This window comes from Bombina bombina, chromosome 3 (genome assembly GCF_027579735.1).
Source record: "Bombina bombina isolate aBomBom1 chromosome 3, aBomBom1.pri, whole genome shotgun sequence".
Taxonomy (NCBI): domain Eukaryota; kingdom Metazoa; phylum Chordata; class Amphibia; order Anura; family Bombinatoridae; genus Bombina; species Bombina bombina.
In genome coordinates, this window is record NC_069501.1 from 671,147,071 (window position 1) to 671,173,615 (window position 26,545).

A 26,545-nucleotide genomic window follows, 5' to 3' on the forward strand; every position below is an offset into this window, starting at 1 on the left:
TCAAGCGAGTAAAAAAGGGTGCTACATTTACCCTTTCTGTGCCGTTGCACAGCGCTAAATTCAGCTGCTCAGGCCGACCACGGCACAACGATCTTCTATTAGTTGACACGCACCGCTATTGGTGCAAACATCACCTTATTGAATGAGATTGTTGTGCCGTGGGCGGCCGGAGCATCTGAATTTAGTGCTGTGCAACGACACAGAAAGGGGGAATTTAGCACCTTTTTTACTCGGTTGATGAATGAAACTCCCCTTGATTTTTAGTGATGGTAAATCCTAGCGTTTGTTAAACGCTTGGATTTACCATCACTTTATAATTTTTATTCTGACTATTCTGAGCATGGGAAAAACTAACTTTCAATTGTTTCTTGCATTCACTAAACACTAGACCAGCTCAAGGTACTATTTATTAAATCAAGCAAGATATGCTTTCCTGTAGAGACCCCAGCTCCCTTGTAGGGCTGTGACAAGAAGTAATGGACACTGCACAAATTAAGCTAAAAATAAAATAAAAGGTAAACACCTTTTAAAATTAATGAATAATACATATTGCATTTATTTATTTTAAGTATAACCCACTGCTTTGTGCTTTTTTTTATTATAATGATAAAACAGACTATTTATATCCCTTTAAACATTTTATAATACAATTTCAAAGTGTTTAATTACCTTTTAACAGAAACATACTACGTTAGCTTAAAACATATATCTCGTTATGAATATGGCGGCTGGATTGAATTTACTACTCCCTTTAATATGTCACATTAATGCCACAGTGAATACAAAGATGCTCTAACTTTACTAGCAATTTAAGTTACCAAACAGAATATATAATGAGGGATACACAAAACAGGAATTAATTACATTTTTTTCAAGTAGTATTGATGTGATTTACCAAGTATATGAACAGAGTATGAAGAGAAATTAACATTGCTTGATTGACAACAGCAGAACTGCATATTTAAACAAATGTTTCTCTTTGCCTGTCATATGTATAGCGATTAATTGGTGTTGAATCACTGACAGCTTTATTCAAGTGTAGGAAGTGGGAAATAAAGCACAGATTTATGGCAATTGACCGGCAAATCTAACAGACAGAAAAATAAATATAACAAAGTATAGACAATGATTTTACTTAAACACAATGACATATATTGTATAAACCCACACTTTAAAGCCAGGAGTTATTTGTGCTACTACTCAAAAAAGACCCTTGAATAGACACCTAATGGGTGATTAAGAATCAAAGTTTTTACACAAATAAATTAAACATCTTGCACAAAATGATGCGTTTATCTTGTGACCCTGTTTATGCTAAAGTGGCTTTATTAGTGACAGTTCAACAATTTACCTATGTATAAAACATACATTTCAACAAAAATACTTTAATGCAAAAGCACAACTTTACAGCATGTTTGTTACATAGGTAGAAGATGAAAATCGTGATTTCAAGGTTATTTTGGCATCTGAGGGTCACATTTACATTTATAAATAGCCTCTGGTGAGGAGTGGAAGAATGATAAGAACAGCGCAGGTAGCCAAAGGTGATCTAAAGACCCAGCTCTCAGAGAGAGCACAATGAGGGTCCATCTGCCTGAGAACTTTAGTATTTGCTGCTCCTAGCTCTGACATCCCTTTATGTTAATATTGTGTGCACATTGACAGGCTAAAAATCTACCAAAGTCAACAAAGATTTGTAGAAATCTCAAAGGTCAACAAAGCTGATGGCCTGAAGTCTAGGATAATCAATATTTTAGCCTTATCAAAATGATGCCCTTCTTCTGATGTCACCAGAATAGCTGGTCAGTTTGTTCAAACCAAATAGGTCAGTGGAGTTCATCAGTAGATTCATTCTGTGATTAGATTGCTCTTAGCCAGACAATGCTGTGACATCGCAACAAACGGTATAAATCCACAAATCTTACTGGACAGGTTTTTGGAAGAAGACCCAAAAAAGCTTCTACTGTGAGACTTTAAGGCCCACTGTGACATCAGGAAGTAAAGTGTTCATGGTGTAGGATGTTCTTACATAACAGAGCAGCGGTTGTGCCGCAATGCCCCTTGGAAGCGTATGGCAGCGTGCACATGCTTACATCGTGCACAGCCCACACTCTTGAGCAGCTCACTAAAGAGCAACAATATGTGCCAGTTATACTTGGCTGAACACTCAATATAGCCACATTTCCAGGTCTTCTTCACCAGGTGAGACACATTCCAGCGAGGTATGACACGTCCACGCTGCAGGTCACGCTTGTTACCAACTATTATGATAGGGGTTTCCGTTGTTCCAATAACTCTGTGGCATGAAAAAAATAAAGGGACATTAAAATCAAATATTATTTCTATTATGCATATGAAATGGCAATAATAATAATGCTGATAGCATTTTTGAATTACATTTTTTTTATTGACAAACTTACAGGATGTTCATGTTTATGCGCAACTAATTTTTAGGTATTGATTGCGCAATGGGTGATTAGGACAACTCCAGTAACTTTACTGGTAGACACTGAAATGCCTCCCAGAACACAAAAATCAATTTAAAAAACTGTTATACATTTAAAAGTCTTCTTCTGGATGCAAACAAGAAAAACACAATTTTAATTTCCCTATAACGCCAATGGGGCACAAAATAATTATCACAAAATCACAAGTCCTTTATTTAAAGGGATAGAAAAGTCAAAATTAAACTTGCATGATTCAGATAGAGCAAGTCATTTTAATACACTTTTAAATTCACTTCTATTTTTAAATGTACTTTGTTCTCTTGGTATCTATTAGATATGTGCAGCAGTTTTGTTCACTGCTGAATGTGGCTCATTTTGGAGCCGGAATTATTCTTGTGAAAGCGAAACACGCTAAATCCAGATCTTAGTTAGTGGCACTTTCACAAGAATGAGCCAAAATCCAAAAGGGGCCACATTCAGCAGTGAACTCACCTGATGACTGCACATATCTAGTATCCATTGTTGAAAAAGAATATGCACATAACCTACAATACTGGGAGCTAGCTGGTGATTTGTGCCTGCACACATTTGTCTCTTGTGAATGTCTCTCTATATATGTTTAACTAGCTGTCAGTAGTGCATAGCTGCTCCTTTTGCAAAGGATAGCAAGAGATTGAAGCAAATGTTATAATAGAAGTAAATTGAAAAGTTGATTAAAGTTGTATGATTTATCTGAATCATGAAAGAAAATGTGGTGTTTTGTGTCACTTTAAAATGTCTTTTATAGAACAGAGCCATAAAAGGTGTCTGTATCAGAAAGAAGTCCAAGAAAATGAAAATGACAGCTCTGAATGTATGTGTCAGCAAAGTGGAACAAGTTTCTTCTTAGTCTCTCGTCTATTAGATTTTTAGCTTACTGGCCTTAGATAGCTTCATCACTAAGAGGTTTGTATAAAAAAAAGAATAAGATAATACAAATCCCAATAAATATCTATGGAAGTTAACAGTGCCAGGTTTTTAATGGCATTGTAGAAGCACTAGATTTTTCTAGGCTGAAGTTTAAGTGAGCTGCATAGGCGGTCATACATACCAACCTTTTTCTTATAGTATCTGGCTGTGGGCGCTGTGTTGACAGCCTCAGAGGGTGGAGGGTGGAGTTAGTGTAAATCATGGGCAGGGTCTATGGTTAACCCCTTTCCTGGGAAAAATTACTGGCCATAATAATCGGCATATATCATTACACATAATAACAAAAAAAACTGTTATAACTGATTTTAAATGATTATTTCTTTAAAATTAATTTTCACCATAACAGGACATTTATTTCTGAATTTAATTCAATTATGAGTGGAGCGCTAACAGTTACGCCTGAGGATAAGGGGTTTATCGCTGGTGTTTGTGCATGTTGGAAGGAGCACTCATATTACGAGCTGAAAATAAACGCAATCGCTTGAGTGCAATCGCGATTTATACTAGAATGATTACTGCATCCTCAGAGCTCTGGTTAACTGTTTTGCAAAACAAAAATGTGCACAAAACACATAAAAAATACATTACAAAGTACAGTTACACTCATAATAACACTGATAAAAATTATTCAAAATAATAAATTGCACAAAGTTATAATGGCTCAAAGATATGAGGTCTCAGGTGTTAGAAAAAAAAGGCAGGCAAATGGCTTTAACATAGATATACATACATATACATGTCTAAATATGGATATGCATATATATATATATATATTTATATATATATATATATATATATATATATATATAGAGAGAGAGAGAGAGAGAGAGAGAGAGAGAGAGAGAGAGAGAGAGAGGCAAATGAAGTAGAAAGCACTCACTGGACTTCAGTAATCTCACAGCAAACAAAATCTTTATTCTTGCAACGTTTCGGGATACAGTAAATATTTCACATTCCAATGGTCTGCACATAGCAGATTATGTTCTATGTATTTATAAATAGATATTCCTGTATATATATATATATATCCTATATTATAAAAGACAAGTGTTTGTCTGAAGCCGTCATGCGCAGTACAGACAAGCACCCACCCGACCTCGCACGCGCACCCCTGCAGGTGAAAACAGCAGCGCGAGGACCGGGCAAGTGAATGAGCACAGCTGATCGGAGAGAGAGAGAGAGAAAAAAAAATAAAAAAAAAATATATATAAATAAATAACACGGCCCGTGTGAACGGGCTTTAGGACTAGTATATATATATATATATATACAGGTAGCCCTCAGTTTACACCGGGGTTAGATTCCAGAAGGAATGGTTGTAAATCGAAACTGTTGTAAATTGAAACCCAGTTTATAATGTAAGTCAATGGGAAGTGAGGGAGATAGGTTCCAGGCCCCTCTCAAAATTGTCATAAGTAACACCTAATACATTATTTTTAAAGCTTTGAAATGAAGACTGTAAATGCTAAACAGCATTATAAACCTAATAAAATAATCCCACAACACAGAATATATAATTAAACTAAGTTAAATGAACAAAAACATTTGCTAAACAGCATTATAAACCTAATAAAATAATCACACAACACAGACTTCACTTGCATTTTTCTGCAAACAGTTCTTTCTATGCATTCCAATCTGGACTGATTTATAGACAGGAAAATCTTGTTCCTTTGCAAGCTGCTCGATAGCTCAAGTCTGGTTAAACTGATTAATTTCAGCTTGCTTGGCTTTGCTGCAACGCAAGCGGACAGCTCCACCTACTGGCTATTTTAATAAATGCACTGCTTCTCAATGCTTTTCAATAGCAGTCACATGACTGGAAAAAAAAGGTTGTTATTCTGAAACGGTGTAAATTGAACCGTTGTAAAACGAGGGCCATCTGTATATATATATATATATATATATATATATATATATATATATATATATATATATATATATATACATAACATGAATAAATATAGACAAGAAACTAAAGAGTCCGGAACAGAGCTCAAGGCAAAATAGATTTATTCAAAATGTGACAGTGGTTTTAAAAGCAGATATGGATAGTCAATGAGGGCTGCAGATGGGCTACAGTCTCGTTTCAGCTCCTATGGAGCCTTACTCATAGACAATAATGGGCCCTTATCATGAAAATGTTATATAAATACATTCCTGGTTGCTGATTGGATACCGCAGCACTCACTCATCAGCCAATGGTAAGAAGGGTAAGTTAACACACCCTCACTCCTTACTATAATGCTCACAGATGACGTGCTTATATATGTGAATATTATGAAATTTTTACTTGGACGTCTTCTACCTGTCCCTAAATAACAGCTTACTAATAGAGCTAATGTTAAGGGGTACATTGTGCTATTATAGGGGTGGGAAGAATAAATGAGAACAATTAAATGAAATGAAGGAAAAATTACTACCTTATGGTGAGCTGTACCTTTGTAACTAATACACTCCTCTATGTATATTAAAGTGTATATAGGTATAGAGTTATATTGTACCAAAATACCATCAAATATATGTTGAAATATGTATTTATGAATAATTAGAACATTTTCTTCTATGTGAAGAACATTGGAATGTGAAATATTCATATTTTCATGTCGGGTTAGTACACATGAAATATGCGTTTGAGTTTGCATATGAGTAGGGTGTTTTGTGCTCCTTTCACTTCTATGGGGGGATACGTGAACGCACACACAATATTCAAACTTTGGCTTTTTGCGCTCGTCGGGTTAGTTCGAGAGCACAAATACTTTACTTTCAATTCATAATTAAAGCGCATTTTTATGGAATATTTATATTTAAAAAAAGTGTTATACTGTGAATTTACTGTAAATATTTCACATTCCAATGTTCTGCACATAGCAGATTATGTTCTATGTATTTTAAATAGATATTTATATATATATATCTGTATATATCTATACCTATTCAAAGAAGAGCTCCGACATCCATCATCATATCACTTATGATGATGGATGTCGGAGCTCTTCTTTGAATATATCTACTCCAGTTTTGTCCGACACATCAGCTGTTGCTGTGTTTTGAAGCGGACCCAAGTTGCTATTTCTCCGGAGGGGAGCACCTTCGATTGGAGGACAAGCAGTGACGTCAGAAGTCCACACCTCCGTACGAGCCATCCAGTGGAAATCCTGTGAGCCGCGCGATTTGAAGCTGGAATCTTCATGTGCGGCACAGGTTTGCTACATATCTGGTAGTAACGCTGGCAGCTGTAACAGGGCTCAGAAGCGGATGGGTGAGTGACTCTGCACTTGTTCCTATATTGTGATTTACGGATGTACTTTCACTTATACCCGGAGGCATACCTTGGGATCCTTATATTATCATTATAGCCCAGTGTGGTTTTGCTACGACCTTAAGTGTTTGGGTTTCTTCTTTTTGTGTGCTTTATATCTATACCTATACATAACATGTTTATACTGTAAATATAGGTATAGATTTATATTGTATCAAAATACCATGAAATATATGTAGAAATATGTATTTATGAATAAATAGAACATTTTCTTCTATGTGAAGACCATTGGAATGTGAAATATTCATATTTTCATGTTGGGTTAGTGCACATGAAATATGCGTTTGAGTTTGCATATGAGTAGGATGTTATTTTTCTCTCTCACTTTTTATCTACTTTCACTTTTTTGGGGGGATACGTGAAAGCACACACAAAATTCTAACTTTGCTCGTCGGGTTAGTTCGAGAGCAATAATAGTTTACTTTAAACTCATAATACGAGCACATTTTTATGCAATATTTATATTTAAAAAAAGTGTTATACTGTGCATTTACTGTAAATATTTTACATTCCAATGTTCTGCACATAGTGTATTATGCTCTATGTATTTATAAATAGATATTCCTATACTGTATATATATATATATATATATATATATATATCAATGTAAATATTTGCATAGGAAATTAGCACATCCTATGCAAATATTTACATTGATTTAATTTTGAGACATGGAGGATTTTAATTTCAGTTTTTTATCTCCCCCCATAATTTTAATGAATATATATATATATATATATATATATATATATATATATATATATATATATATATATACATTATATATAAACTTTTCAAAAAGAAGAGGCACTCACAGGTCTTAATAAGCAAAAAGTACTTTTATTGGTTCATAGGTTCAGTCAACGTTTCGGTCCTCGCAGGGACCCTTGTCAAGACTGTTTTCTGAATCCACAGTGATAGCCTGACACTGTGGATTCAGAAAACAGTCTTGACAAAGGTCCCTGCGAGGACCGAAACGTTGACTGAACCTATGAACTAATAAAAGTACTTTTTGCTTATTAAGACCTGTGAGTGCCTCTTTTTTTTAAAAGTTTCTACCTATTTACCACCCAGGCGCATACCATTAACAGTGAGTGCTTGGATCCCAAAAACTTGCTTTTATATATATATATATATATATATATATATGTTTATATCTATACCTATACATAACATGTATGAATATATATAGGTATAGATTTATATTGTACCAAAATACCATCAGATATATGTAGTTAAATAGCATTAAATAGCGCTCCACTCGTAATCTGGCCCTGTGAGTGACAACTGCAAACCCACAGATCTTGCAGTAGAAGCTCATTTTAAAATCAAGTATAATGAATCTGACCCAGAGGTTATTGTGTGCCTGTAGTCACATATATAAAGTTCTATCTGAATTATTAAAGGTATCTGGAAATCCTCCCCTACAAAATGTAAGTAAAATCTAACCAGATTTAAACAAAATAATTGGTCAAATATTCATTTAAAGGGACACTGAACCCCAAAAAATTATTTCGTGATTCAGATAGAGCATGCAATTTTAAGCAACTTTCTAATTTACTCCTATTATCAGTTTCTTCGTTCTCTTGCTATCTTTATATAAAAAAAGGCATCTAAGATTTTTTCTTGGTTCAGACCTCTGGACAGCAGTTTTTGATTGGTGGATGAATTTATCCACCAATCAGCAAGGACAACCTAGGTTGGTCACCAAAAATGGGCCGGCATCTAAACTTACATTCTTGCATTTCAAATAAAGATACCAAGAGAATAAAGAACTTTTGATAATAGGAGTAAATTAGAAAGTTGCTTAAAATTTCATGCTCTATCTGAATCACAAAAGAAAAAATTTGGGTTCAGTGTCCCTTTAATACTAAATTTAAATCTCTTAGCTTTAGCCAGAACGATCTTTTAATATAACATGATAAAGGGCTAAAACCCGAAACATTGTTATTATTTTGTGTCATTTGGGACTTCAATAAACATGAAGATATTTTGAAATAAGCAGCTGTGCAACCTCCTCTATCTGAGGTCATTCTCTAATGGAGAATATCAGTGCAGTATTGTGCCATTTATTACATACACAAGTGCTGAACTTTATTAGATTGAATGTCCTCTTAATACAACATTTACCTCAACGAAAATAATAATTAATTAATAATATGAAACACAAAAGAGCACTGAGAACATTGACTGAAACTACATAACTGGAGCTGTGATATCAAACAGTCATTTGATTACTAATCAGGATGTTCCATCAGTGCTATCCTCGTGTCTTTAAACTGCTTCTGTCTCTACACTTGAATTTTAGAGATATATAATTGTATCCTACAGTATCACAGAGTGAAACGATTAAACGCTTTTTTTTTTTGCAGTTCAGAGAAGCCCTCGCAGTTTGATACCTTGTTTCCAAGATTTGCTGCCTCAGGGTCTTGATGTATTCAAAGCTGTCAAAGCAGCAGATGTCATAAACAAGGATGTAAGCATGTGCACTTCTGAGTCCTCTGCAGCACGAGTCTGCCCACTCCTGAAAAACAAGAATAGCAGTTATAGCACAATCAATACTACTGCACATCACCCAATGCCACAAAGCCATTTGTGAGGAAACAAGTGGCAGATACCGATGCAAAGAAGGAGGCTTAAAATGTATTGTCTGAAAAGACAAAATCCATGAATAAAATCTATTTAATACATTTACATAGTGATGGTAGTACGGCAGCACTCTACAAAGTAATTAAAAACCCAGAGCACTTGATAGGTTGTGTTTTGCTGGGAAAGAGATGAAAAACCTAATAAAATTAAAATATGGAGGTTTAATACCCTGATTGTTAACAATTAATCAATGTTCATTAAAGGCACATAATACCCAAATGTTAAATAACTTGAAAGTGATGTAGCATATCTGTAAAAAGATTACTAGAAAACATTGTATGAGCATTTCTACAAAAAAGGAAGATATTTTAGCTAATAATCTCCTCAGTATGTGCATCCTATTGCAGAGGCGCTTTAAGCATCCAATCAGAATGCTAGTCCCAGGATTTATAAATGAGTGTGCACCTAGCATGTGCAAACACAGTCACATTAATTTTCTCCTCATTTCAAGTAAGTTTACTATTAAATCTTCCAAGAGTATAGTAAATAATTACAAGATTATGTCAAAAGTGTGCACTGATGATGACTGCCCATTTTTTATTTTCATTATGCAGATACAAGTTAAAAGGTTAGCTGAATGGTAACTGGGCATTAAAAACACAGGCATGCATCATAAAACTCACAAGTGCACCAATGATAAATAACAATTTATGTTGAATAACATGACCCTTTAAATGTCAAATTTTTTTACGATATTAGTTGTTTAAAGGGACATAAAACCCAAAAGGTTTCTTTCTTATTTAGATAGAACATACATTTTTAAACAACTTTCCAATGTACTTCTGTTAGCATATTTTCTTTGTTTTCTTGTTAACCTGTGTTAAAGCAGGAAGGTTAGTTCAGGAGTGTGCACGTGTCTGCAGTTTTACAAGAATGTTATACTTGAGCAAGAGCACTAGATGGCAGCAATATTTCCTGTCGTGTAGAGCTTTAGGCATGTGCACGCTACCTATCTAGATATCTCTTCAACAAAGAATAACATGAGAATGAAGCACATTTGATAATAGAAGTAAAGTGGAAACTTTTTAAAATTTTTATTCTCTATCTGAATCATGAAATACATTTTTTGGGTCTCTTCCCTTTACAGATTAAAAAATAAGTGTAAAGCTTAAGCGTACATACAGCAGGGTAGCACTCATTGCTTTACCCTGGGCTTCCTTCTCTGCTTAGGCAAATTAACCAATGAAACCAATGGCTTTGTGTAATATAGCAATCAAAAACATCTACTTTTTAACATGAATTGGAAAACACAATTTTCATAGTTATAGTACGAGGCGATAAATGATTTTATATATATACAATCTCACTGTGTTTAATATCCCTTAATCTTGTGTATTTGCACCAGGTTTTGAAAATTTGAGTTGCGTACACTGTTAAATAAAAATCATATAATAAATAATTTGCTGCGTAATTGTGATTACTTTGTTGTTTTATTTGGAGGCATATGTAGCAGGGTATATTATGACCGTGATAAAACTCAGTCTCAACACTAGATGGAGACATTTGTGCTGATACAAAAGCCATCTGCTCTTTTCACATAAAGCAGCTTCTGATTGCATTATTTCACATCATTACAAAATCAGCTACATTGTGGCAGCTAAACGTCAGATTTTTTTTTATCTTCAATGCAGAGCATTTCAAAACAAAGTTAAATATTAACCATTGTTATTTAAACATTGTTATTTACTTAACCCCTCCGCTACAGGGAATTTCAGAGAAAAACGGCCAAAATATCAAAGAATTTTTAGCATTTTTGCTTTCACTCCATTTAAACGGAAATACAGTCTTGTTGTTTTTTTTATTTACCTATCAAAATTATATATATTTTTTTAGTAGACAACCCAAGGTATTGATCTAGGCCTATTTTGGGTTTCTCACTGAAATCATTTTCATACAACTACTGCAGTCATAAGACAAATGGTTGTAAAAGGTTCTCTGGGGTCCTTTTGGTAGAAATAGCAGACATGTATGGCTTTGCAATTCGTTTTTGGCAAGTAGAAGGCAACTAATTGCAACTGCGCACCACACTTCTGAATTTCCAGGCAATTAAGGGGTTAACCCCTTAAGCCAATTCAATATATATATATATATATATATATATATATATATATATATATATATATATATATATATATATATATATATATATATATATAAGTCATGCAGTACATTGCCCATCGTAAGTAATGTATAACATATATACATATGTCCCATCTTCTGGCAGCTCCAGCAGTCAAATGAAAGCTGAGAGCTGCTGTTCCTGAGCTGCAGAGCAACGATCAGTTCTCCATTACCATATGAGTGCAAATTGCCATATCGTTACTGACAGTGATGGTCTGTGTCACTGTAACAATCTCCTTCAGCGCTGGTGGGAGGTGCAGGAGGGAAGAACGGAGGCGAGTTGGCAGCACAAAGGCGGAAGGGGGGAGGGGCCATACACTGCAGAAAATAAAGTTTGTTAGGGAGAGGGAGGGAAGGGATGCTACGCTACAGAAAAATGGGGAATCAGGGCAGGGGAGACTCTACAATGGTGATCGCAGGAAGGGGGGAGGTAGGGGGAGAGCTACACAACAGAAAAAAAAAAGATTTATTTTTTATTTTTTAAAAATAGCTAAACTGGGTACTGGCAGACAGCTGCCAGTACCTAAGATAGCAGATACCATTATGAGGGGGGAGGGTGAGAGAGCTGTTTGGGAGGTATCCGGGAGGTGGGGTAAGGGGGATCCTACACTGCAGAAAATCAATAAATAAAATTAATTTATTAAAAATAAATTAATTATAAAAAGCCTTAAAATGTAATACTGGCAGACTGTGGTGAGAGTCTATGGGGGGTAGTTATCAAGCCGTCTACTTTTCTGGCTTCGCCGGCCCAATACGTCCGCCTAAGCTCGCCTACCTTCGCCGCCGCGGACCTTGAATACGTTCACCTAAGTTATCAAATAAAGCTGTCAAAAAGCCGCGGGGCGATGAGCAGCGGACTGTGACAGTTATCACTCATCCGATCTCGCTGCCCTTCGGCTTTTTCCCAGCTTTATTGCTAGCCTGTCACTAAGCACTCACACTAAACTACACTGTTCTACCCCCTATACCGGCGCCCCCGGAGGCCCCCGCAACTAAATAAAGTTACTAACCCCTAAACCGCCGCTCCTAGACCCCGCCGCAAGTCTTATAAATGTATTAACCCCTAAACCGCCGCTCCTAGACCCCGCCGCAAGTCTTATAAATGTATTAACCCCTAAACCGCCGCTCCCGGACACCGCTGCCACCTACATTATACCTAGTAACCCCTATCCTGCCCCCCCTATACCGTCGCCCTCTATTATAAAATTATTAACCCCTATCCTGCTGATCCCGCACCTCTCCGCAACTAAATAAATAGTTTAACCCCTAAACCGCCGCTCCATGAACCCGCCGCAACCTATAATAAATTTATTAACCCCTATCCTGCCCCCCACTACGCCGCCGCCACTGTAATAAAATGATTAACCCCTAAACCTAAGTCTAACCCTAACCATAACGCCCCCCTAACTTAAATATTAATTAAATACATCTAAATAAATTAACTCTTATTAACTAAATGAATCCTATTTAAAACTAAATACTTACTTATAAAATAAACCCTAATATAGCTACAATATAAATAATAATTATATTCTAGCTATCTTAGGATTTATATTTATTTTACAGGTACCTTTCAATTTATTTTAACCATGTACAATAACTATTAAATAGTTATTAACTATTTAATAGCTTACCTAGCTAAAATAAAGAGAAATTTACCTGTGAAATAAATCCTAACCTAAGTTACAATTACACCTAACACTACACTATACTTTAATAAATTATTCCTATTTAAAAATAAATACTTACCTGTAAAATAAACCCTAAGATAGCTACAATGTAATTAATACTTATATTATAGCTATCTTAGGATTTATATTTAGTTTACAGGTAACTTTGTATTTATTTTAGCTAGTTAGAATAGTTATTAAATAGTTATTAACTATTTAATAACTACCTAGCTAAAAGAAATACAAAATTACCTGTAAAATAAATCCTAACTTAAGTTACAATTAAACCTAATACTACACTATCATTAAATTAACTAAATAAACTACCTACAAATAACTACAATGAAATACAATTACATAAACTAACTAAAGTACAAAAAATAAAAAAAGCTAAGTTACAAAAAATAAAAAATTAAGTTACAAACATGTTAAAAATATTACAACAATTTTAAGCTACTTACACCTAATCTAAGCCCCCTAATAAAATAACAAACCCCCCCAAAATAAAAAAAATCCCTACCCTATTCTAAATTACATAAATTTCAAAGCTCTTTTACCTTACCAGCCCTTAAAAGGGCCATTTGTGGGGGCATGCCCCAAAATGTTCAGCTCTTTTGCCTGTAAAAGAAAAATACAACCCCCCCCCAACATTAAAACCCACCACCCACATACCCCTAATCTAACCCAAACCCCCCTGACAAAAACCTAACACTAATCCCCTGAAGATCATCCTACCTTGAGTCGTCTTCACTCAGCCGAGCCACCGATGGAACTGAAGAGGACATCCGGAGCGGAAGAAGTTAATCCTCCAAGCGGCTCTGAAGAAATCTTCCATCCGATGAAGTCATCATCCAGGCGGCGCTGAAGAAGTCTTCGATCCGGCCGATGTCATCTTCAAAGAGGCGCTGAAGAGGTCTTCTATCTGGGCGAAGTCATCTTCCAAGCCGGGTCTTGAATCTTCCTTCCGCCGACGCGGAACCACCTTCTTCACCGACGGACTACGACGAATGACGGCTCCTTTAAGGGACGTCATCCAAGATGGCGTCCCCTCAATTCCGATTGGCTGATAGGATTCTATCAGCCAATCGGAATTAAGGTAGGAAAATCTGATTGGCTGATGGAATCAGCCAATCAGATTCAAGTTCAATCCGATTGGCTGATCCAATCAGCCAATCAGATTGAGCTCGCATTCTATTGGCTGATCGGAACAGCCAATAGAATGCGAGCTCAATCTGATTGGCTGATTCCATCAGCCAATCAGATTTTTCCTACCTTAATTCCGATTGGCTGATAGAATCCTATCAGCCAATCGGAATTGAGGGGACGCCATCTTGGATGACGTCCCTTAAAGGAGCCGTCATTCGTCGTAGTCCGTCGGTGAAAAAGGTGGTTCCGCGTCGGCGGAAGGAAGATTCAAGACCCGGCTTGGAAGATGACTTCGCCCGGATAGAAGACCTCTTCAGCGCCTCTTTGAAGATGACATCGGCCGGATCGAAGACTTCTTCAGCGCCGCCTGGATGATGACTTCATCGGATGGAAGATTTCTTCAGCGCCGCTTGGAGGATTAACTTCTTCCGCTCCGGATGTCCTCTTCAGTTCCATCGGTGGCTCGGCTGAGTGAAGACGACTCAAGGTAGGATGATCTTCAGGGGATTAGTGTTAGGTTTTTGTAAGGGGGGTTTGGGTTAGATTAGGGGTATGTGGGTGGTGGGTTTTAATGTTGGGGGGGGTTGTATTTTTCTTTTACAGGCAAAAGAGCTGAACTTTTTGGGGCATGCCCCCACAAATGGCCCTTTTAAGGGCTGGTAAAGTAAAAGAGCTTTGAAATTTATGTAATTTAGAATAGGGTAGGGATTTTTTTTATTTTGGGGGGGTTTGTTATTTTATTAGGGGGCTTAGATTAGGTGTAAGTATCTTAAAATTGTTGTAATATTTTTAACATGTTTGTAACTTAATTTTTTATTTTTTGTAACTTAGCTTTTTTTATTTTTTGTACTTTAGTTAGTTTATGTAATTGTATTTCATTGTAGTTATTTGTAGGTAGTTTATTTAATTAATTTAATGATAGTGTAGTATTAGGTTTAATTGTAACTTAAGTTAGGATTTATTTTACAGGTAATTTTGTATTTCTTTTAGCTAGGTAGTTATTAAATAGTTAATAACTATTTAATAACTATTCTAACTAGCTAAAATAAATACAAAGTTACCTGTAAACTAAATATAAATCCTAAGATAGCTATAATATAAGTATTAATTACATTGTAGCTATCTTAGGGTTTATTTTACAGGTAAGTATTTATTTTTAAATAGGAATAATTTATTAAAGTATAGTGTAGTGTTAGGTGTAATTGTAACTTAGGTTAGGATTTATTTCACAGGTACATTTCTCTTTATTTTAGCTAGGTAAGCTATTAAATAGTTAATAACTATTTAATAGTTATTGTACATGGTTAAAATAAATTGAAAGGTACCTGTAAAATAAAAATAAATCCTAAGATAGCTAGAATATAATTATTATTTATATTGTAGCTATATTAGGGTTTATTTTAAAGGTAAGTATTTAGTTTTAAATAGGATTCATTTAGTTAATAAGAGTTAATTTATTTAGATGTATTTAATTAATATTTAAGTTAGGGGGCGTTAGGGTTAGGGTTAGACTTAGGTTTAGGGGTTAATAATTTTATTACAGTGGCGGCGGCGTAGTGGGGGGCAGGATAGGGGTTAATAAATTTATTATAGGTGGCGACGGTGTAGGGGGGGCAGATTAGGGGTTAATACATTTAATATAGGTTGCGGCGGGTTCAGGGAGCGGCGGTTTATGGGTTAATACATTTATTATAGTTGCGGTGGGCTCCGGGAGCGGCGGTTTAGGGGTTAATATGTATAGAGTAGCTTGCGGTGGGCTCCAGGAGCGGCGGTTTAGGGGGTAATAACTTTATTTAGTTGCGGCGGTGTAGGGGGGGTCAGATTAGTGGTGTTTAGACTCGGGGTACATGTTAGGGTGTTAGGTGTAGACAGCTCCCATAGAAATCAATGGGATGTCTGTCAGCAGCGAACTTGTACTTTCGCTATGGTCAGACTCCCATTGATTCCTATGGGATCCGCCGCCTCCAGGGGTGGCGGATTGAAAACCAGGTACGCTGGGCCGGAAAAGTGCTGAGCGTACCTGCTAGTTTTTTGATAGCTAGCAAAAGTAGTGAGAATGTGCCGCACTTGTGTGCGGAACATCTGGAGTGACGTAAGAATCGATCTGTGTCGGACTGAGTCCGGCGGATCGAAGCTTACGTCACAAAATTCTACTTTTGCCGGTCTCGAGCCTTTGATAACTAAGGCAAATCAGCCTCGCCACAAATACGCTGCGGAATTCCAGCGTATTTGAGGTTGACGGATTGATAACTACCCCCCGATGTGGTAGGGGGAAAGAGCTGTTTGCGAGTGATCAAGGAGGTGTCAGGTGGGATGGTATTCTTTACACTACAATATTATAACCCTTGCCAGCTAATTAACCCCTTCACTGCCAGGAATTTCAGAAGTATGGTGGCGCAGCTTCAATTTGCAGCCTACTAAAATACCAAAAAGCAATGATAAAGCCATGCATGTCTACTATTTCTGAACAAAGCGAACTCCAGAAAAGCTTTTACATCCATTTGTGTTATAACTGCACATTCTAGTGCGGAACACAAACACCTAGATTACGAGTTTTGCGTTCCGGTTTTAATGCTGAAAAAATGGCCATTTCAGCGTAAAAACCAGAATGCAGCCATTGTCGGTATAGCTATACCGCAAGCATTTTAGCCTGTAACACAACGTCAATCCCGCACTCAAAAAATTACGTTTTTGCATGGGATAACCATAGCACTGGTTGTGCGGTGAGACTAAAATGGTTGCGTTCTAGCCTATACCGACACAATCCGTTCCACTATCTGAGACCAGTAGTTATGAGTTTTGCGCAACAACACTGTTACAAAGTACACTAACACCCAAAAACTACCTATTAACCCCTAAACCGAGGCCCACCCGCATCACAAACACTAAATTAAACTTATTAACCCCTAATCTGCCGCTCTCGACATCTCTGCCACTAATACAATTTATTAACCCCTATTCTGCCGCTCCCGACATCGTCACCACTATAATAAAGTTATTAACCCCTATTCCCCCGCATCCCCAACATCGCCCACACTATAATAAAGCTATTATCTCCTATTCTGCTGCTCCCCCACATCACCGCCACTAAATAAACCTATTAACCCCTAAAGCACCAGCCCCCCACATCGCAGAAAACTAAATTAAACTATTAACCCCTAAACCTAACAAACCCCTAACTTTAAACTACAATTACAATATCCCTATCTTAAAATAAATAAAAACTTACCTGTTAAATTAAAAAAACCTAAGTTTAAACTAACAATTAACCTAACATAACTGTTATACTAAAATTAAAATAACTACAAATTAACGGCTCGATTACGAGTTTTGCGGTAAGAGGGGTGCGTTGCTAACTTGCACGTTATTGTCACCGCTCACTTACCTACAGCGCTGGTATTATAGGTTTTTATAAACCCGGCATTAAAAGACAAGAAGTGAGCATAGAGCAAAATTGTGCTCCATACCGCACTCCAATACCAGCGCTGCTTAAGTCAGCGGTGAGCTGGTTATACGTGCTCGTGCACGATTTCCCCATAGACATCAATGGGAGAGCCGGCTGAGAAAAAGTCAAACACCTGCAAAAAAGCACAGTAAAGCTCCGTAACGCAGCCCCATTGATTCCTATGGGGAAACATATTTTATGTTTACACCTAACACCCTAAAATAAACCCTGAGTCTAAACACCCCTAATCTTACAATTATTAACCCCTAATCTGCCGCCCCTAACATCACCGCCACCTACCTACATTTATTAACCCCTAATCTGCCGCCCCAACGTCGCCGCCACTATACTAAATTTATTAACCCTAAACCTAAGTCTAACCCTAACACTAACACCCCCTAAAAATATATTGACTTCTCCCGGCTTCGTTGAGGACTTCTTTGCGCTTCGATGAGGACTTCTGGCTTCGTTGAGGATGGATGTCGGCTCTTCAAAACTGTAAGTGGATCTTCAGGGGTTAGTATTAGTTTTTTTTTAAGGGTTTATTGGGTGGGGTTTATTTTTAGGTTAGGGCCTTGGGCTGCAATAGAGCTAAATGCCCTTTTAAGGGCAATGCCCATCCAAATGCCCTTTTCAGGGCAATGGGGAGCTTAGGTTTTTTTAGTTAGGGTTTTATTTGGGGGGTTGGTTGTGTGGGTGGTGGGTTTTACTGTTCAGGGTTGTTTGTATTTTTTTTACAGGTAAAATAGCGGATTTCTTTGGGGCAATTCCCCGCAAAAGGCCCTTTTAAGGCCTATTGGTAATTTAGTTTAGGCTAGGGTTTTTTTTTATTTTGGGGTGGCTTTTTTATTTTAATAGGGCTATTAGATTAGGTGTAATTAGTTTAAATATCTTGTAATTTGTTTTTTATTTTGTGTAATTTAGTGGGGTTTTTTTTGTAATTTAGGTATTTGTGTTTAATTTAGTTAATTGTATTTAATTTAAGTAATTTATTTAATTGTAGTGTAGTGTTAGGTGTTAGTGTAACTTAGGTTAGGTTTTATTTCTACAGGTAAATTTGTATTTATTTTAGCTAGGTAGTTATTAAATAGTTAATAACTATTTAGTAACTAGATATATATATTATTCAAACTGATAGGCTTTATTAGATAGGCCCATAGGGAATTATATATTTACAACAGAATATTAGGACATCTTTATTGTTATAATTTACTCACGGAGTAATAGCATTTCATATAGGTGCTATCATTTTTACCTATACTAGCTAGGTTTAAGATACCTATAAACCCACTGGTCAGCTTACTCTTCTGAAGTTATCTATTTCAGAACTAGAAGGGCACATCTCCTCTTTGTATGTTTTATATTTTAGACCTTCTTCAATACAAGGGAATCTTTTCAAAATGGCATCCCTTGCATTCCCATTGGCTGATTTGATTTTTGAAATTCAAATCAGCCAATAGGATGAGAGCTACTGAAATTCTATTGTTTGATTTGAATAGCCAATAGAATTTCAGTAGCTCTCATCCTATAGGCTGTTTTGAATTTCAAAAATCAAATCAGCCAATAGGAATGCAAGAGACGCCATTTTGAAAAGGTTCCTTTGCATTGAAAAAGGTCTAAAATATAAAACATACAAAGAAAGACTCTGTGATCTAAATATGTATAGTTTAGAGGATAGAAGGGAAAGAGGTGACATGATAGAAACCTTCAAATATATGAAGGGACTTAATAAAATAGAAGCTGAAAGTATTTTTCACAAAAAAATAAATGCCAAAACAAGGGGTCACAATCTAAAGTTAGAGGGTAGCAGATTCAGGAGAAATTTGAAGAAGCATTTACTTACAGAAAGGGTGGTGGATTCATGGAATAAACTTCCATTTGAGGTGGTAAACACAAAAAGCCAGATTACTAGTTTTTCGTTATGAGCTGTGCGGTGCTAACAAGCAGTTTTTTCTCACCACTCACTTACATGCAATGCTGGTATTACAGGTTTTTACAAACCCGGTGTTAAAAGGCAAGAAGTGAGTGTAGAGCAAAATTGAGCTTCATATCGCACTTCAATACCAGCGCTGTTTAAGTCAGGGGTGAGCTGGTCGTACGTGCTCGTGCACGATTTCCCCATAGACATCAATGGGGAGAGCCGGCTGAGAAAAAGTATAACACCTGCCAATAAACAGTGTAAATCTCAGTAACGAAGCCCCATTGATTCCTATGGGGAAACACATTTTATGTTTACACCTAACACCCTAACATGAACCCCGAGTCTAAACACCCCTAATCTTACACTTATTAACCCCTAATCTGCCGCCCCTGACATCGCCGACACCTGCATTATACTTATTAACCCCTAATCTGCCGCTCCTGACACCGCCGCCACCTACATTATACTTATTAACCCCTAATCTCCTGCCTCCAACATTTGCGACACCTACATTATATTTATTAACCCCTAATCTTACGCTCCCCAATGTCGCTGCAACCTACTTCATTTATTAACCCCTAATCTGCCGCCCCCAACGTCGCTGCTACTATATTAAATGTATTAACCCCTAAATCTAAGTCTAACCCTAACACCCCCTAACTTAAATATAATTTTAATAAATCTAAATAAAATTACTATCATAAACTACATTATTCCTATTTAAAACAAAATACCTGTAAAATAAACCCTAAGCTAGCTACAATATAACTAATAGTTACATTGTAGCTAGCTTAGGGTTTATTTTTATTTTACAGGCAAGTTTGTATTTATTTTAACTAGGTAGAATAGTTATTAAATAGTTATTAACAATTTAATAACTACCTAGCTAAAATAAATACAAATTTACCTGTAAAATAAAACCTAACCTAAGTTACACTAACACCTAACACCACACTATAATTAAATAAATTCCCTACATTAAATACAATTAAATAAATTAAATTAGCTAAATCACAAAAAAAACCCACTAAATTACAGAAAATAAAAAACAAATTACAGATCTTTAAACTAATTACACCTAATCTAATAGCCCTATCAAAATAAAAAAAAAACGCCCCCCCCCCAAAATAAAAAAAAACCCTAGCCTAAACTAAACTATCAATAGCCCTTAAAAGGGCCTTTTGCAGGGCATTGCCCCAAAGAAATCAGCTCTTTTACCTTTAAAAATAAATACAAACAACCCCCCCAACAGTAAAACCCGCCACCCACACAACCAACCCCCCAAATAAAAGCCTAACTAAAAAAAGCTAAGCTCCCCATTGCCCTGAAAAGGGCATTTGGATGGGCATTGCCCTTAAAAGGGCATTTATCTCTATTGCAGGGCCAAAGCCCTAACCTAAAAAATAAACTCACCCAATACACCCTTAAAAAAATCCTAACACTAACCCTCGAACATTCACTTACCCGGAGAAGTCTTCATCCAAGCGGCAAGATGTCCTCAACGAAGCCGGCAGAAGTGGTCCTCCAGATGGGCAGAAGTGGTCCTCCAGATGGGCAGAAGTCTTCATCCAGACGGCATCTTCTATCTTCATTCTTCCGGCGCGGAGCGGGTCCATCTTCAAGACATCCGACGCGGAACATCCTCTTCTTCCGACGGACTAACGATGAATGAAGGTACCTTTAAATGATGTCATCCAAGATGGCATCCCTTAGAACTTCAATCCTATTTGCTGATCCAATCAGCCAATAGGATTGAGCTGGCATTCTATTGGCTGTTCCAATCAGCCAATGGAATGCAAGCTCAATTCTATTGGATAGGATTTTTTCTACCTTAATTCCGATTGGCATCTAAGGGACACCATCTTGGATGAGATCATTTAAAGGTACCTTCATTCGTCGTTAGTCCGTCGGAAGAAGAGGATGCTCCACGTCGGATGTCTTGAAGATGGACCCGCTCCATGCCGGAAGGATGAAGATAGAAGATGCCGTCTGGATGAAGACTTCTGCCCACCTGGAGGACCACTTCTGCCCGTCTGGAGGACCACTTCTGCCGGCTTCGTTGAGGACATCTTGCCGCTTGGATGAAGACTTCTCCGGGTAAGTGAATCTTCAAGGGTTAGTGTTAGGATTTTTTTAAGGGACCACTTCTGCTGGCTTCCTTGAGGACATCTTGCCGCTTGGATGAAGACTTCTCACGGTAAGTGAATCTTCGGGGGTTAGTGTTAGGATTTTTTTAAGGGTGTATTGGGTGGGTTTATTTTTTAGGTTAGGGCTTTGGGCCTGCAATAGAGCTAAATGCCCTTTTAAGGGCAATGCCCATCCAAATGCCCTTTTCAGGGCAATGGGCAGCTTAGGTTTTCTAGTTAGGCTTTTATTTGGGGGGTTGGTTGTGTGGGTGGTGGGTTTTACTGTTGAGGGGGGTGTTTGTATTTATTTTTAAAGGTAAAAGAGCTGATTTATTTGGGGCAATGCCCCACCAAAGGCGCTTTTAAGGGCTATTGATAGTTTAGTTTAGTTTAGGCTAGGTTTTTTTTTTTTTGTTTTTTTTTTATTTTGATAGGGCTATTAGATTAGGTGTAATTAGTTTAAATATCTTGTAATTTGTTTTTTATTTTCTGTAATTTAGTGTTTTTTTTGTGATTAGCTAATTTAATTTATTTAATTGTATTTAATTTAGGGAATTGATTTAATTGTAGTGTAGTGTTAGGTGTTAGTGTAAGTGTAGTGTATTGTAGTGTAGGTTTTATTTTAAAGGTAAATTTGTATTTATTTTAGCTAGGTAGTTATTAAATAGTTAATAACTATTTAATAACTATTCTACCTAGTTAAAATAAGTACAAACTTGCCTGTAAAATAAAAATAAACCCTAAACTAGCTACAATGTAACTTTTAGTTATATTGTAGCTAGATTATGGTTTATTTTACAGGTAAGTATTTAGTTTTAAATAGGAATAATTTAGTTAATGATAGTAATTTTATTTAGATTTATTATTATATTTAAGTTAGGGGGTGTTAGGGTTAGGGTTAGACTTAGGTTTAGGGGTTAATAAATTTAGAATAGTGGCTGCGACGTTGGGGGTGGCAGATTAGGGGTTAATAAGTGTAGGTAGGTTGTGGCGACATTGGGGGTGGCAGATTAGGGGTTAAAAAATATAATGTAGGTGGCGGCGATGTCCGGAGCAGCAGATTAGGGGTTAACAAGTATAATGTAGGTGGCGGCGATGTTAGGGGCGGAAGATTAGGGGTTAATATTATTTAACTAGTGTTTGCAAGGCGGGAGTGCGGCGGTTTAGGGGTTAATATGTTTATTATAGTGGCGGCGATGTCCGGAGCGGCAGATTAGGGGTTAAAATTTTTATTTTAGTGTTTGCGATGCAGGAGGTCCTCGGTTTAGGGGTTAATAGGTAGTTTATGGGTGTTAGTGTACTTTTTAGCACTTTAGTTATGAGTTTTATGCTACGGCTTTGTAGTGTAAAACTCATAACTACTGACTTTATGTAGATCTTGGCGGTAGAGGCTGTACCGCTCACTTTTTGGCCTCCCAGGACAAACTCGTAATACCGGCGCTATGGAAGTCCCATAGAAAAAAGGGTTTACGAAGTTTACGTAAGTCGGTTTGCGGTAAGGCCAAACAAGTGTGCGGTACACCTATACCTGCAAGACTCGTAATAGCAGCGAGCGTAAAAAAGCAGCGTTAGGACCTGTTAATGCTGCTTTTTTTACCTTAACGCACAACTCGTAATCTAGCCAAAACACTGTAAAGGAATTCATAAATGACTGGGACATGCATAAGGCTATCCTAAGGAAAAAGTAACATGTAATATGGGTAGACTTGATGGGCCTTTTAGGTTCTTATTTAAAGTCAAATTCTATGTTTCTATGTTTAATTGTAAGGCGGCGACCGTATGAAGAGGACACTCTGCACCGGATGGCTTGAAGGATGGACATGCTCCGCACCGCTGGGATGAAGATAGAAGATGCCACCTGGATGGAGGAAGACGCCACCTGGATGGATGAAGACCTTGCCACCTGAATGTCCGGATTTCAAAAACTGTAAGTGGATCGTCGGGGATTAGTGTTAGGTTTACTTTTTTTGGGTGGGTGTTTTTTTTAGATTAGGGTTTGGGCTTTCTTAAAAGAGCTAAATGCCCTTTTCAGGGCAATGCAAAAGAGCTAAAAGCCCTTTTAAGGGCAATGCCCTTACAAATGCCATTTTCAGGGCAATGTGTAGCTTAGGTTTTTGTTAGAGTTAGGTTTTTTATTTTGGGGGATTGGTTGGGTGGTGGGTTTTTCTGTTGGGGGGTCTTTGTATTTTTTTACAGGGAAAAGAGCTGATTTCTTTAGGGCAATGCCCTACAAAAGGCAGTTTTACGGGCTATTGGTAGTTTATTGTAGGCTAGGGGGGCTTTTTTATTTTTATAGGGCTATTAGATTAGGTGTAATTGTTTTTATTTTGGATAATTTTGTTTGTTATTTTCCTTAATTTAGTGTTTGTTATTTTTTGTAATGTAGTATTTTTTATTTTTTGTAATTTTTTTTTAGTAGTGTTAGTTTTTTTTTAATGTGTAATTTAGTTTATTTAATTGATAGTTATTTTAATTTTAGTATAATAATTGTTAGGTTAATTGCTAGTTTAAACTTAGGTTTTTTTAATTTCACAGGTGAGTTTTAATTTATTTTAAGATAGGGATATTGTAATTATAATTTAAAGTAAGGGGGTTGTTAGGTTTAGGGGTTAATAGTTTTTTGCGATGTGGGGGGCTGACGGTTTAGGGGTTAATAGGTTTATTTAGTGGCGGTGATGTGGGATGCCAGAGGTTTAGGGGTTAATAACTTTATTTAGTGGCGGCGATGTCGGAGAGCGGCGGAATAGGGGTTAATATCTTTATTATAGTGGCAGCGATGTTGGGGTATGAGGGAATAGGGGTGAATAACTTTATTATAGTTGCTGCGATATCGGGAGCGGCAGATTAGGGGTTAATAAGTTTATTTCGATGTCTGTGAAGTCAGGTGCGGCTGATTAGGGGTTAATAACTTTATGTAGGTGTCGGCGATGTCGGGGGCAGCAGATTAGGGGTGTTTAGACTTGGGGTTTATGTTAGGGTGTTAGGTTTAAACATAACTTTTTTTTCCCCATAGACATCAATGGGGTTGCGTTACGGCAATCGCCATTCCGTGCTTCAGGTGTTAGTTTTTTTTCTAACACTCTCTCCACATTGATGTCTATGGGGAAAGCGTGCACGAGCATGTCAAAGCAGCCCTTGGATTTTGTGCGGTATGGAGCTTATCGCCACCATATACATGCACAAAGCAGCTTTTCAAAAACTTGTAATGGCAGCGCTATTGAGGGTGAAATAACGCAACTTTTGTTGCGTTCGTTTTGCACCCTCCATAGCACAAAACTTGTAATATAGGTGTCTGTTTGTGAAAAAGTTAACGATTTTTTTATATGCCTGCTTTTTGTGGTGAAACAGTGGCATCAAATATACCAAAAGGGGCCTAGCTTAATACCTTGGGATGCCTACTAAAAAGATATATAGTTTTGATAGGTAAATAAAAAAGCAAGGATCTATTTCTGTTTAAATGGAGTGATAGCAAAAATGCTAAAAATTCTTCAGTATTTTGGGCAAAAAAATTTCTCTGGAATTTCCGGTAGTGAAGGGGTTAATTAGTTAACTGGAAAGGGTAATAATACCCTGATCCCTCCCAAACAGCTCTCTACCCCCCCCTCCCCCCACACACACACACACACTTCTGACCACCATCCTAAATACTGACAGACAGTCTGCCAGTATTGTTTTTTTTTTTAAATAAGTTAACTGTATTTATTTATTTTCTGCAGTGTAGGATCCCCTCTTACGCAACAGCTTGCCTCCTTGATTGCTTGTTTCTTGTTCCCTTAAAGTCAGCTCCAGAGCATAATGCTCTAATGGGTGCTAGCTGAACACCTCTGGTGAGCTAATGACAATAGACAAATGTGTGTTGTCACCAATCACCAGATAGCTCCCAGTAATGTATTGCTGCTGTTGAGCAGCTAAACAAATTAACATATGCTTTTCCACAAAGGATACCAAGATAATAAAGTCAATTTGATAAAAGAAGTGAATTTAAAGGGACATGAAAAACACACTTTGTATTTCATTATTCAGATAGTGAATACAATTTTTTTTTAAAAGTTTCCAATTTAATTATATTATCAAATTTGCTTTGTTCTCATGTTATTCTTTGTTGAAGAGATACCTAGGTAGGTAGCGTGCACATGTCGGAAGCACTACATGACCGGAAATAGTGCTGCTAATGTATAACATTGTTGCAAAACTGCTGCCATATAGTGCTGAAGACACGTGCACACTGAGTTTACATTCCTGCTTTTCAACAAAGAATAACAAGAAAATGAAGATAATTTGATAGTAGAAGTAAACGGGGAAAGCTGTTTAAAATGATATGCTCTATCTGAATCATGAAAGAAAAAAATAATGATGGCCCTTTCAAAGTGTCATAAATGTTATTGCATGCTCTATCTGAATCAATCAAGTTTAATTTAAACTTTCATGTCCCTTTAACAACCATTAAGAGTCATTTTGTAGTTCTAGACACATCTGGTTTAAATTAAATTTTCCTTTTATTTTTGCTTAAATTAATGAATAGAAATAAAAACTAAAGGACTGAAGAAATAGCCACTTAATAGCACGTCAGGAAAATGACTTGTAAATAATAGCTACAGTATGTGTTTCTCTGCAGAGTCAGTACCATGTGTTGCTATTTACTTGACGTGCACGGACACAGTATTTCTTATGGGGAATAGTTTCAGAGCAGCAGAGGAGCAGCTTGAAAGCAGCTTAGACTTAAATAAA

At 36.8% G+C, this 26,545-nt stretch overlaps 1 protein-coding gene across 1 annotated transcript in view; it reads right to left on the bottom strand.

Moving 5' to 3' along the window:
• Positions 1–2,025: 2,025 nt before the first annotated feature.
• The window catches only part of RASL10B (RAS like family 10 member B), a 28,871-nt gene continuing 4,351 nt past the window's right edge, over positions 2,026–26,545 (bottom strand). The window contains exons 2-3 of the mRNA XM_053704843.1: positions 9,139–9,263; positions 2,026–2,296 (exon numbers count right to left, since the gene is read on the bottom strand). Coding sequence (XP_053560818.1) covers positions 2,026–2,296; positions 9,139–9,263 — 396 coding nt within the window. The remainder of the gene's footprint in view (positions 2,297–9,138; positions 9,264–26,545) is intronic.